This window comes from Fringilla coelebs, assembly GCF_963513975.1.
Source record: "Fringilla coelebs genome assembly, chromosome: 11".
Lineage (NCBI taxonomy): Eukaryota > Metazoa > Chordata > Aves > Passeriformes > Fringillidae > Fringilla > Fringilla coelebs.
In genome coordinates, this window is record NC_140037.1 from 9,221,408 (window position 1) to 9,235,897 (window position 14,490).

Sequence of the window (14,490 nt, forward strand, 5' to 3'; positions counted from 1 at the left end):
GAGTGCGCTGGGACAGGAAGGACTAACAGGATTTGGCATTGGGAGAACTCTCATCTCACTTTTACCCTCAGAAGCATCCTGCCAGTTTGCCTGGGCAGCAGTTGTGGGCAGCATGGCTTGGGTCTGTTGGTGTCTGTGGTTCCTGCAGTGCCAGGGCTGGCAGAAGGTGACATCTCCTGTCCCCACACTGGTGGCTGCTGGGTTGGGATGTGTGCTAGCTCACTTCAGCAGCAGAAGTTGTTCTGGGGGGAATCAGTCACTGGAAGTGTTTGGATAGCTTGAAGGAAGAGGTAAGGGAGGCTGTTCATCATTCAATACTGCTGGGAAGGTGGTTGCTGTAGAAACCTCTTCCAGGTCTAGCAAATGTCAGGCATCAGACTGTGCCCACTGCAGCACCGTGGCTCAGCCTGGAGAGGCTCCAAAGCACAGGAAGCCTGGAGGCTGGCTGTCTTTTTCTGGAGACACTGGGAGTTTCCTGGCCATCTGCCTGATGTGGGGAGTAGCCATCAATGTCACTGTTCCCTCTGCAGAGGCTGCTGCACAGCCGTGACCGTGCTGCACAAGCTCCCAGGGCCGCTCCCTGCATCAGGGCACACCCAGGGCTTTGTGCTCCTGGTTCATCTCAGCCTGAGCACAAAGCTGGCTCTGGCAGCTCAGAGGAGCAGTGAGGGGTAAAGTGTGCTGGATGTGCTTTCCTGGGGGTTGGCAGTGAGAGCCTGGGGCTGTGCAGGGAGCACAGATACCACCTGTAGGATTTCTGACTTGTTCTTCCCCAAAACATTCACTGAGGAATCACCCAGCAAATCCAAGGTGTGCTTAGCTGAGCTGCAGCTCTGAGATCAATTGCAGGCTGATGGCAACGATGTCCTCAGCTATAACAAAGTGTGAAGTGAGCAAGAGGCAGAGAATTTGATCCTAGTGTTATAAAGGGGCTGAGTCATATTTAATCAAGCTCTATTCATTTGTACAGCAGAGGTGCCTTTTAAAGTAAGGATGCTCCAGCCACAAAGTGCTTTACTTAGTTCCCTTTGACAGAGACCTCTCAAATGCTTGCTGCTGTGGATTTCAGTCCACTCACAGTCCATTTAATAGACATGGTGCACACTCCCTGAAATAAGTGGCTTATCTCCCCAGAGCTGAGGTCTGGCTGTGTGAGTTTGGTGAGTACTTAGCACTTCATCTGCTTGTTTCCCACTGGTAAAATGAACTAATGTGTCCAGCTCATTCTGCTGTGCTCTTTCCTCAGCTTCTCTGGGACATTTCATAATAATTTACTCTGGTTCAGTTAATCTCAGGTTTCTGCATGAAGGTATCCTGGGTCTCTCTTGGCTGGGTAATTTGTTTCAAACTACCATTTCTGAGACTAATGTTTCATCCTTTCCATTTGAGATCAGTGGGATGGAGCTGCACCATTCTTAATATAACATTGATTCTGCAAAGTGATGATTCTGATCCTTGGGGTAAACTTCAAGATTGCTTTAGACATTCATGTTCTGAATGAAGACACAAGAATATCTCATTATTCAACTTCAGTTGTGAAGTCTCTCATGTTTTCAGCTGCTATAGGTACTCTTGATTTGTTTTGATAAGAAGCCCAGAGCTTGGCAGGACATGTTATTGATCTCATACAATCCATTCTGAACCCTGACGTGGCAGTATCATTCATAAATCAATTTTCTCTGAGCTTTGATTTAAGTATCAGTGGCCTTTGAGGATCTTTCTGGGTCACTTTTATTGTCAAGCTGTACTTCAGCACTGAGTAAACTGTTTAATAAGTGCAGGCACCCAAATGAGCTGTGTGCCAGCTGCTGTCAGATGTGGCTATTGAGTCTGTTCTGTTTGCTAACACAGTTTCTGTAAAGAATAACACCCCACTCTACCTTCAAAACTGTTTTTGAACTTCAGCCACTCAGTCTCAGCAGCTCTGTAAGGAGGCAAGTATTCCTTTGATATCAAGGCACACTGCCTGGGGAGAAAAGGTGAAGTAGTGTCATTTAGCTATGTGTTAGACTGTGCACAAAAAGTGTCTGCTACCTTTCTCCTCAGCAGACAGAAACTGAGATGGACATGGCAAGGGAGTTTTAGAAAGTATCTGAGTCAAGTTAATGCCACAAAGTGCTTTGCAATCCATGAAAACAATGTGATGAGCGAGTTATAAAGGAATGCAACATTTGATTTTGTAAAGATATGGAAGAAAGGTTAAGAGTGGGGAAGAGTGTTAAAATGGTCGCTTGCAGGCACTGCCCTTTAGTTACTGGTCACAGAAACCAGATGTTTGGGAACTGGCTATGGGTTTATGGAGTGTCCAGAGCCAGGAACTTCCCATAGAGAAGTCCCATGAGAGGTTTCCGGTCCACCCCTCATGCACGTGCCCCTTACTGGTGTCACAGACCTAAAATACCCTGATGATTCCTCAGAAATGATGGCCTAGCTTCCCAAATTACTTCCTTTCCTTTTTTTCCTTTCATTTCTTTTCTCTCTATGTTTCAGATTATGCTTGGCCTTTGCCTAAACAGTTGTGCCCTATATGGATTTCCCTAGATGTGCTCTTTTCAACTGCATCTATTATGCATCTCTGTGCCATCTCTCTTGATCGGTACGTAGCAATTCGCAATCCCATTGAGCACAGCCGCTTCAATTCCCGCACCAAGGCCATTATGAAAATTGCTGCAGTTTGGACCATATCCATAGGTAAGCAACATGGCTCTTGACTGTGTCTGAATGAATAATAGTGTTACTCCAATTTTCATTTAGGATTTTTTTTTTTTTTTTTTTAAGAGGATACTCAAATTAATTTACCTGGCCTGCATGCCTGAGCGGAATAACTGGAAATGGAAGCCTTTCCTTGCAGCTGGTGGGAGCAGTCATTTTTCAGAGCACCCTCTCCACTGCTGCCGTGTCCCTGTCAATGTGCTGATAACAGCAATCACACGGACAAGTGGTGCTGTAAAACTGCTGTGTAAACAGAGCAGCACACAGCATTAGCACAGCCCGGCACGGGGAGCCCGGCCGGCTCAGAGCGCACGGCTGCGCTGAGGTCGCTGCAGTGGAACTCTCTCAAGGCCTGGTCATGGTGGAAGTGGAGCTGCACAGGGTTAGAGGCAGGCTATCAGCCCGGTGTTTACTGCTCCTGCTCAGCCTTTACAGCCTGGGCTGCTCTCTGCCACAGCTGGATTGCTGCTGGTACTGAGCTAGCAAGTTTGAAGTTGTAGTGAATGAGGAGTAGGCATAACAGAAGACATGTTTGTATTGCTTTGATAAAGCATAATAAATAAAGCAACAGTAAAATAGGGAAGAAAACACAAAATGATGGCAAGGTGACTCTGTAATACTGAGAATTATGTTAAGAATTTTTTTTTTGTAGAACTCTTTAAATGTGCATTAAAAAAGACATTTGAGGCAGGGGCAGAACTGTTTGACCACTTCCATTTGCTGTGTTGCCTTTTGTGCTTGTTCAAAATGCAGTCTTACAGAGATTTAACATTTCATTTCTATTTTATGAAGTGGTTTTTGCTTTCAGTGCTGTACTGTAAGGAAAAGAATGTTCCAGGTATTTGAATTTCTCCTGAGTTTTTGCCTGCTTTAGAAGTGGAATATGATTCTGGATGTCTGGGTGCTACAGGGACTGATTTTGAAGAAGCTTGCCTTGGGAAAAGGTGATGGGAAAAAACAAAAAATGATAAATTAGGGGAAATATACTTTCTCTCCTCATGAATATAACAAGTATATCTGTTAGAAACAAATTTTCATGTGTCACAGGCCTGCTACATTTCCCCTAGGTAATATAATCCACGGTGAAATTGGATTTGGTTTAATCAATTCATTTAAGATTTTTTTGAAATTATTATTACTATTATTTTAAACTCTCTGTGCTCTCTATTTGACATGGGAAAGAATTCCTGAATTAATACATAAGCAGTCACATGAGGACAAGTTCATGTGGGCTTGGTTTGCACAGGCAGCTCAGAGTCAGCACAGAATTTGTGCTCCATGTTGCACTGGAATGCAGAGGGAGAGCTGATAGACACCCCCCAGGCTGAGATGTATAAATCACATCGCAAAATCTGGGCAATAAAACTGTTCTGCTTCCACTTTTGGAGCTAACTTGCAGATTTCTGCCTGTGCTGCCTTAGATGTTGCTGACGTGTCCTTAGAAATTTTGGCTAGTGCTGAAGTGGCTGCCTGCACCAGTGCCTTGAGGAGCAAGTTGTGGTTTGGACTCCGAGTCCAAGGGATAAAGCAGCTACTTCATGCATGGTTCACTGATTCAGCAGACTGGTAAGGAAATCTGGTGCCTGACCAAGCAGTAAAGACAGAGGCCAGTCTCTTCATGGAGCTGTTTGGAGAGGATTGGGCTCATGATGATGGAAAATAGGAACACTGGGACCTCTGCTGCACCCCAAGGAAAAAGGTACCTGAGCCAGAACAGGTGAGGTGAGTGTGCTGCTGAACAGTGCCAACACCTCATCCCCACCCAGCTCCCTCAGGAGATGTTTAACCACTCTGCATTGGATAGGATCTCAAACAGGTGAAATAATGAAGCTTACAAGGCACAGTTTGGAAGGGAGATGGAATGACACTCTTCCACAAGCCCATGGTTTGTCAGCCCTCCATAAGGCAATGGCTGTTGCAGCTGTTCCCCAGCACCCCAAAGTCTTTGGGAGGAAGCTGTGAGCAAAGTCTTTAGGAGGAGCTGCTCTGTGGGATGTCTGCAGTGCACAGAGCTCTGGGGGGCTGCCCTGGGCAGCACTTCCCTCCCTCCCCAGGCTGTAGGGACACAGGGTGCAGCTGTGCCTGAGTGCCCTCCTGTGTCAGGATCACAGCTGGGAGCACGTGCAGCACATCTGGGCCTTATGTTCAGCTTGTTCTCTTTGATGCAGCTACTGCTGGCCCAGGAGAGTCTTTGCTTGCATCCATTTTTTTGAAGATACAGGCAGAATCCATTCTCCCCAGACAGTCTGTTCAGGGCACTGAAATGCTGATAGATTTCCTCCCCAGTGCATATGATAGGGCTTATCCTTTTACTTGGGCTTTCTGCAGTAGGTTGCATTAAAAGTACTCTTGGTGTGTATCTAGCTCATTTTAGCCTAACTATTTGTACTTCATAAGTGAATTTAAAAATGTGGCAGACGTGGGAAAAAACTGAGCATGGAATGAAAGAGAACTTGGTCAAAGTGTATTGTTGCTGTTTTCTGGTTCTTAACTACCTTACCTGTCACTTGGAAAGGCCTGGTGAAATCCTGAGCTAATTTCAGGAGGATGAAATAGGTTAAATGAACTCATCCTCACTTTGGTGTTAAGTGTCACAAAAGAACTTGTGCATTTCTGTTTGTGATTAGGCTTCAAATTCAAAGCAGCACTTAAGTGCAGGCTGGTCAGTTTGCAGTTCCTAAATCTTGCTTCAGATGAAGAAACTTAAATGCATCCCATGCAAAGAATCCTGAATTCAGTTTCTGAATCAGAATTCAAAATAAGAAGTAAAAAGCATGTAATTTATCTTAATTCAGTAGCTTTTGCATTCCATTTTTCCGAAGTGTTAATGCTGACAGCAAAATATAAAAGAGGTTCTTTGCTCATTGAGGTACAAATTTGTGAAGGTGCAGAAGCCTAAACTTATCATTAGGTTTTAAAGTAGGAGAACATAACAGAGTCCTCCTGTCTCTTGACAATTTCTTTGTGGATAGGTCTTTTCCAAAGTCCTCTTTGTTCCAGATTAAAGTACATCACAGACGGTTGTCCTGTGCCTTAGCAAACATAACTTGAGCAAGATTTTTGTCTTCAGTTAGAGAAAAAGTGGCTGCTGTGAAGGGCCAGGCTTGAAAAAATTAGTTCTGTGGTAGATAGCACTGTGCTGAGGCTGGAAATTAAAACACAGGCAACAGAAATATCCTCAAATTGAAAATGAAAATCAATTTTAGGTGTGAGCCTGCTGGCAGAATCTTGGTATTGTTTCAAGATTTCAGACTTTGTGTAGCTTCAAAGTTTTCACCAGTAACTTGGGGATTTGGCCATCTCAGCAGCCTCCCTGAGCCCTGCTGTGAGGAAGGTGAGTGGAGTCCCCATGCAGGGCTCAGCAGTGGGGAGGAACCAGCCAAACCCTGGGAGCACACTGGGTCATACAGGAAAAAGTGTTAACTGGGTAATATTAAAATAAACAAAATATCCCTTTGAAAACTGGAATGAAAGCACTTCATTGATGTAGAGGTACACACACATTGCTTCTGATATGAAAATAACTGAAATGTTTTAATTCTGCAGTTCCTTGTGACCCAAATATATGCTTGGAAGGGCTTTTCCTCTGCTTTCTGGGGTGTTCAAGGTTTGGTCATTTGCTATAGAGTGCTGAAATTACACATGCTGCCAATTTTCCAGCTCACAGTTTCACATCCTCACAAGCAGTGTAAATTCAATTTAGTTCATAAGTGACCAGGATAGGGCTATTTTTTAAATTTTGCTCTGTGTGTCAGTGCATAGGTAGATGCCACAAATTGTGTGTGTGTCTGTGGGTGTGTGTGCTGGTTTGAAAACATTTTCATTCTTTCTCTGACTCACTAATGATATTATCATTTTGATTTCAGGGAGGTACCTGAGGTTTGTGTATAGCATAAACCATTCAGGTTTAAAAAGGAAATCTAAATCCCCACTTAACTTTCATAGTGCTTCACTGTTTTACTGAGGAGATCTATTTATAGAAATATGAAAGAGCATGAAAAGTATAAATGTGTGCTGTGAGGACCAGTAAACACTCATCTCAGACGAAGTGAACTTACATCTAACAGCTTTTTGTTTCTGTCCTGAGTGTCTGTCTCTCTCAGGGGCTGAGCAGCCTCATGCTTGCAAGCTGCTCTAATGATGCCCTTCAAGAGCCTGCAGGGAGCAGCTAAGCCTTCCCCTCTCTCACTGGGGACAATCCTCAGCCAGAGGAGCATGCCTGGAGTGGCACCACTGATCCAAAAGGAATTGTGCTCTCCTAGGGCAGGGGGATGTGCTGAGGGCAGCGGGTGCATGGAGAGAAAGGGGGCTTGGAACAGCTCTCAGAGCTCCCTGAGGTCCCAGTTCCAGAGCACATGTAGGGTTCTGGTTGGCATTTCTGCCCATCAGTGTCTCTGGGGGGCAGCCCAGCAAGGCATTTCCATGGCTCCTGTGCTGGCAGGATGTGTTTGCTCCTGGCACCCTTTGCTCTGTGCTGGGCTGGAGCTGCTCCTGGGAGATCATGCTTTGGAACAAGACCAAAACCCCAGGAATTTCTTTGCAGGCTTCAAGTTAGCACAAACCTCTGGACAGATTTCATGGAAAAAAAGGGCAAAACCACTGCTGAGGAAGAAGACAGCACATGGAAGATCAAAATGTTTTCATTTGGGATTTTGCTCAAACCTTTCCCACTAAGTAGGCAGGCTCTGTGGCTCATCACTTGGACACAAGGAAGCAGTGCTGAAACCACTGTTACTGGCAAAGCAAAGGTTAGACAATCACCCTCCATCTCCTGGAAAAACATACACATTCCTGACTATGAGCACTGCCTTAACAGAAGGACAGCAACCACATGTATTACTGAGAAAAATGGTTGCATACTAGTAAAGCCTAAGGGAGTTTAATATCTCTCCAGATTTGGGAGATTTAAAATAGACTGTATTCATGTATTTTAAATTTTTTTGCCTTTTTATATTTGACACTGAATGTCTGACAGGGTTTGTTTGAATAAAATTCTTCTCTTGGGAGCATGGGGATTGCAGTTGGTTGGCCTGTAGGCAGAGGTGCTGTGGTGGTGCTGATCTGATAACTTTTGTTTGCCTCACCAGAGTGCAGAGGTGGCATTAGCATTGCAAGCTGGGCTGCAAGTTTCCTCTTGTGGAGCAGGAGAGCTGGCTTCTGCTCATAAAACTTTTTCAGACCTGCCTTCTGGTCATGGGTGAGACAGAGATATTTGCTTTGTGACCTAGAGATGACACTAAGGTGTCATCTGCCTGTTTCCCACTTGTTTGAGTTGTCTACAAAGTTATTTATCTAAAGACATTTTTTGATTGAGTGCTTGTTCCATGATTCCCAAGAGGGTCATTGATCTCCCCAGCACAGTACCAAGAGTTATCAAGGCGAGGAAGAACATATTGGCTGATAACAAGCTGAATTCATAGCAAGGAAAGTACCTTGGGATTCCAGGTGATTTCAGGGTGCTTGGATTGGTTTGATCTTGTCAGTGGATGTCAGTGAAAGGTTTTGCCTGGGACAGCAGCAGATGATGACAGTGTGAAGAATCTTGACAGAAATTAGACTGACCATCCTACCAGATCTGTTCCCATGAGCAAGGGGGATGCTGATGTTTGTGTCTGAGGTTCTGCTCCTGAGCATCAGTCCAGGATTTCCTGGGACAGCCCAGCCCTGGCAGCAGCTCTGGTGTGAGCAGGATCCCCATCATCCTCCTTCAAATGCACAGTTAGAAATGTGCAACCCAACAGAAGTAATTTAGCAAAGTAGAAGGGCAGGTGGGAAAGTAATTTATTTCTTCTGTCTTATACTGTTGTTTGCTGGTTTTCCATCTGGCTCAGGTTGCTCAGTGCTCTCCCAAGGTTTGAGTAAAGGTCAGCAGCTCATCCAGGCACAGTCACTAATGGCTTTCAGCTGTTTGCAGTTGTGCTTGCTGCGGGCAGGGAGATCCTTCAAAGTTCATCCCCCTTTTATCTTTGGCTTTCAACCAATACAAGGCTGGCACAATTGTTTTATTGGGATGGTCAGATAAAACTAGACCTAATCCAGCCCTGAAGGGGCATTGTTGCAACATTATTACATGAAAGGCACTGCAGTTAGTCTGCTGAAATATGAGGACAATATGGAATTTTAGTGATTTTGAACACTTCAGAAGCCAACATTCTTCAATTTTCCTCTGAAGAGCTTTGGTTTCTAAACCCAGTGCCTTTTCTTGCACACTGCAGGAGGCTGCTGGCTGGTGGGGTTTGCTTCTCGCTGTCTGAAGGAGAGAAACGTGCAGGAACTTTGTGAGGCAGTTAGGAATCCAAACAGATTTGTTTTAGTTTAAATATGAGGTTTATTTTCACTTATGTTTGTTTAAATATGAGGTTAAAGATATGGATTTGAACATGTAGTGTTGAGCAGCGTTCTTGTTTTTACACTGGTGTATTTGTGGCAGCCACAGAATTGTTTGGCACACGGCTTTCTCTTTGCTTTTTCCTTTTCAATTGTCTATAAATGTCTGGAGAGTGGCAGTGAGGTCCACAGCCACCTGCAGCAGCAGAGCTCTTCCCATGGACACAGCAGACTTTGAATTCAGTGCTGACACCAGGAGAGGTGGTCCCTGGCCTGTCCAAGCTCATGTAGCTGCAGCAAAATGTGACCACCCTTGTATTTAGCCCTGAGAACTCCACACATGGAAAGTCAGAGTAAACCCATATGCCTGTTTTCCTTAGTTAGGTAGTTGTCCTTGGAGAAAATGTGTTCTCCTAGAAGAGTGGAAATTCCTACCTTTTTAGTGGAAATAACCATCAAAGACACAGCTATTCAGTGATCTCTGTAATCTCTGTCAGGCTCCTGGGCTTTCACTGAAGAAAACGAGGTGTTAAACACAAAAAATATATTGTTTTTCATTTAAGTCAAAGTATCTGTGAATATAAATTTGGACTTTTTAGCCAACTTTTTCTCTAGTAAATATTTAATAAATCTGTATTTGTAGTCATTTGGGTTTTGGTTTATTAATTTAAAATCTGTGAAGAGCATCTGTTACTCTGTGCCCACAGTATCATCTCAGCCCCATTTGGTGCACATTTCTGCTGGCTTAAGGACATCTTTAAAGCTGACAGGCAGCAGTAAGGACAACACTTGTAATTGGATTTGTAATCCAGAGGATCCCTCTCTCTGGGGCTTCCTGCCGCTCTGACAAACAGAAGCTAAAGGAGGATAGAGGAGGAAAAAAATCACATTCACCTTCTCTGCTGTGGTGTGATGTCCTGCTCAAGCTGCTGCCTGGCAGGAGGGTGCCTAGAGCAGGGCCTTGGCTCTTGGATTACTGGCTGGTAGTGGCAGGTTGCCTCTTCTTGCTGGGGCAAATCCCTGCTCAGACTTCAAACAACAGGACCAAGTTTGCTCTGAGGAGCACTGTGATGTGCAGCACTTTAACCTTGCAAGTTTTTGGAGCAGCACTGCCTCTTTTGGGGAATTTGCTGCCACTGTAGTTAGCAATGGCTATTTGACACAACTGGAAAATGCCTCTGAGGCTGCAGACTGCAGCTCACTACGTCAGCCTGATGTTTGTTGATGAAGAGTGTGTCAGGGAGAAGCTCAGGGAATGCTCTGCACTGGGGCTCAGAGAGCTGCGCTGACAAAGGGCTGTGGACAGCAGTCAGCTTCAGAGCCTCTTGCCTGGTTTGACACTCACCCTCCTTGCACTGCTGTGGGGAGTTTGGTATTCTCTGGCCACCTCAGTTCTTAAATTATGGACAGCTAAATCTGCCTTGTTAGTGCTGTGGATTGCTTGAGTCAAGTGGAGCTGAGTGCCTTCTCTGTACTTGTTCAAAGAGCAGCACTCGAGTCAGGCAGGCATCTGTGCTCATCCACGCTCAGGAGCCCTGGGGATGCCCTGGGTGATCAAGGCACCCCTCTGAAACAAGGCCCAGGCTGTGAGCTGTGTGTGCAAGCAGGTTTTAGTGCATTGGGGATGGTGGCAGCAGTGATTTTGCAGTATCCCCCATGAAGGAAAGTCCTCTGAGGTGTCTGAGACCTTTCACACTTCTCACTGTGAGCCAGTCCCTGTTGCCCAAGATGTGTACAGAATTGGTTCCCTTTCAGACTCAATTGTGCAGTGCATTGGTGATAAATCATATATTAAAGACAAGTTTCAAAGGAGAGGTGTGAGGTGAAGGAAGGCATTAGAGATGAGGGTAGTGCTGCCCCCTGAGCAGTGCTGAATCCAGCTCACAGCTGAATCAAAGCATGTGGCCAGTTTATCTGAGGGCATCTTTCTTCCTACTGCTCTTAATGATGGGATTTTCCCAGACTGGAAGAAAGTGCAAACAAAGGCTTAGTGCTCTCTTTCTTCTGTGCATTCTCAGTTTGAAATCTCCCTTTCTTACGTGAGAGGTGAGAGACACTTTTCCATTTTTCCACTTTTCCAGCAGCTGCCCCCTCATTCCCTGTCATTAACACTGGGCTATCTCATGCTCATGCAGAGTTTTAGGCTGCCATCAGTGCTCTTGATTTGTTTATCCATCATATCCCAGAACTAGGTTATTCTTCCCAAATGTACCTTATGTGTGTCACATAAATGTCAGTTTTATGTGTGAAGATATCCCAAAACCTCATCTCATTTCCCTTGGCTAAAGCAATAACACCAACTTAAATGATGACTACTTTGTGAATGAACTTTCATTCATTTTGGAGTTTCATTTATAAGGGTAGGTGTATAATCCCAGTGTAATGCCATTGACCTAATTCAGATTTCTTCTTCGTCTAGAGAGTGCTCAGTCTAACTTTCACCACCTCCCAAATTTCTGTGGTTTGAAGGAGCCAAGGCATTAGGATGATGTATTTAATGATGGGTTTATGAGGTGAAGGTTATTGCAGTGGCAGGGAATTGGCACAAGCAAGACAACAGGTGACATATCAAAAAGGAGGCAGCTGCCTTGCCAGAGGTGAACTGATGAGCATTGGCATGTAGAGGGAAGGAAGAGCAAATCCTGGAACTAGTACTTGAGCTAAGAAAACACATGCTACAGTCACAGAAGGCATTTATCATCCTTAATTTTCAGAAGAAATTCCATCACTTGATTACTGCCAAATGGTAATTTTCTGGTAATGACAAATTGCAGATGAATTCCCCAGAATCCTGAAAAACACTTAGCTGGAGTAGTAAAAATGGCCTGGTTAATCTCTTAAGCATGTAATTCTTCCTGTTAAGAAATTCAGAGTCCCACAGGATTAGCTTTATGAACCTGTGATGTTCACAGCAACTCCAAAAAATCAATTCAGACACAACAGTGGCCTCAATATTGTTATTTCTTGGGTGGAGGAGCTCAAGGAGGGCATGGCCAGCCACAGACACACAGACCACTGAGGAGTGGTGCTCCATGACAGCCAGGTGCCCAGAGGGCAGCACAGAATTCACTCTGTTGCTCTCTAGCTGCTCAGATGTGCAGGGCTTTTTTTGTTTCTTTAAAAGGGCAAAAAAGAACTTAAATAAAGAAAGATAATCAAAGGCATAGAATGAGCTTGGCACGAGGAGAGAGAGTGAATAGAATGGCATTCTTCAGCTCCAAAAGAGATGTCAGACAGAAGAGATGATAACAGGTCTATAAAATCATTAAGAAGGTGGAAAAGGTGACCAGATAGTGATTATTCACTGTTTCTCACAGTAAACATACTGAGGGGAGTCAAAAGAAATTATCAGGCAGCAAATTTAAATGAGCAAGAAGCACTTGGTTCAGATGAAAAACAGATTGAGGAACTGAATGCCACTGAGAATGGTGGATTTAGAAATGAGATGAAGGATTGATAAGATTTATCATGAAGCTAAATCTCTCAAAGGTTATTTTAAAAATGAGATCTGGGTGCAAATTCTTGCTTTGGAATTTTCTAAGGTATAATGCTTGCAGCTGCCCCATTTTGTACCCACTTTGTACCACGGCCCTAAACTTCTGGTACTTGCCAAAGACATGAGACAGGACTAGATGAACCCATGATGCTTTAACTAGATCTGCCCCCCCATGTGTTTTCCTGTGCACACAGGTTGTGGCATTCCAAAATATGTTGTTGCTTCTGGAAGGTTTTGGGTCTGTCCTGATGCAGGACTGAGCTTCACAGATCAAGGGATGAGGTTTGGATGAAAAATTGAGTGACATCTTGCAGACACCACCTTCGGTTTGCACTGAGATTGTCTGCAATGGCCCTGAGATCCAGAAATATGCTTCCATGTGTTTGTGATGCCATGGCAAAAGTGGCTATTTTCCTGTCAGGGTTATTTTAATTACTGTAAGAATCTTGCTCTTGAATCTTCATAGCTGTAGTGCTTTCATATTTTGAAAATTTTTCTCTTTAAAATTTGCTCCTTTCTACCCTATGACAGTGATTTCAAACTACCCCCCTCAAACTGGTGGGTATGGAGTGGTCAGCTGGAACACAGCAGAGTGGTGACTGCCTTTCCTACACCCACAAATTCCAATTAACGCTAGAAAAGTAGGAGTTAGGCTGCATTCACTGAGTCAGCTGTGGAGCACAGCAAAGCTGCTGCTGCTCCTGAGGGAGGGTGTCCTACCCTGGAGCTGTGCTCCCAAGAGTGTTGTTGGATGTTTTCTCTTTCACCTGGAAGCAGTAACTTATCTTCCAAGCACCTTCAGGCGCGGGCTGAATGCGTGCAGGACCTGAATTGTCTCTGCTGCCTCTTTGGAGCTGTCTCCAAAGGTAACAGTCTCCTTTTTGGTTTCATTTTCCTAGGGATATCCATGCCTATTCCAGTCATTGGTTTGCAGGATGACTCCCGGGTCTTTGTGAACGGGACCTGCGTCCTGAACGACGAGAACTTCGTCCTCATTGGATCCTTCATGGCTTTCTTCATCCCTCTCATCATCATGGTGATCACGTATTGCCTGACTGTCCAGGTGCTGCAGAGACAGGCCACGGTGTTCATGTGTGGAGAGGTGCCCAAGCAGAGGAGGAGCAGCGTGAACTGCCTCAAGAAGGAAAACAACACAGAGAACATTTCAATGCTTCACAATCACGAGGGGGCCTCCCACTTGAACTCCCCTGTCAATAAGGAGGCGGTGCTTTTCCGCAAAGGAACCATGCAGTCCATCAACAACGAGCGAAGAGCCTCCAAGGTCCTGGGCATCGTCTTCTTTCTGTTCCTCATCATGTGGTGCCCGTTCTTCATCACTAATGTCATGTCTGTCCTTTGCAAGGAAGCCTGCGACAAGGACCTGCTGAGTGAGCTCCTGGACGTGTTTGTTTGGGTGGGGTACGTGTGCTCCGGGGTGAATCCCCTGGTGTACACCCTCTTCAACAAAACCTACCGCAGGGCTTTCTCCAACTACATCCGCTGCCAGTACAGGCCCGGCAAAAAATCAGCCCTGAGGCAGAACCAGTGTCTGAATGTGGCTTCCACAGCTTTGTATGGGAAAGACCTGACTTTAACCAGTTATCGAAATGGCAATGAGTTCAATAGCATGGAACTGGATGAAGCTGAGGAGGGCCTTGAGATGCAACCAGGGACTTCAGAACTCTCCATAAACAGCTGTAATGTTGTAAGTGAACGAGTGAGCTGTGTGTAAAAGTGACTCTCACAGACCTTTGCTACAGTGTATCTGTAGCCAAAATATATTGTGTAAAAATGTAAGTGTCGGTCAAAGGACTATGTAAATATTGCATTCTGAACAAAGCTTTTGGTTTTTTTTAAAGAGAAAAAAGAATTGTCTTTCCAGTCCAGTACTTAAAATAATATATATTAATATACTGCAGTGAAGTTTAAGGTTCTATATTTACTGTTAATACTAG

At 44.7% G+C, this 14,490-nt stretch overlaps 1 protein-coding gene across 1 annotated transcript in view; it reads left to right on the top strand.

Annotated features, from left to right (window-relative positions):
- Window positions 1-14,267, top strand: part of HTR2C (5-hydroxytryptamine receptor 2C) — a gene marked incomplete at both ends in the record, with an annotated part of 37,769 nt that extends 23,502 nt beyond the window's left edge. Inside the window, 2 exons of the mRNA XM_084213166.1 lie at window positions 2,491-2,691; window positions 13,435-14,267. Coding sequence (XP_084069292.1) covers window positions 2,491-2,691; window positions 13,435-14,267 — 1,034 coding nt within the window. The remainder of the gene's footprint in view (window positions 1-2,490; window positions 2,692-13,434) is intronic.
- Between the last annotated feature and the right edge of the window lie 223 nt (window positions 14,268-14,490).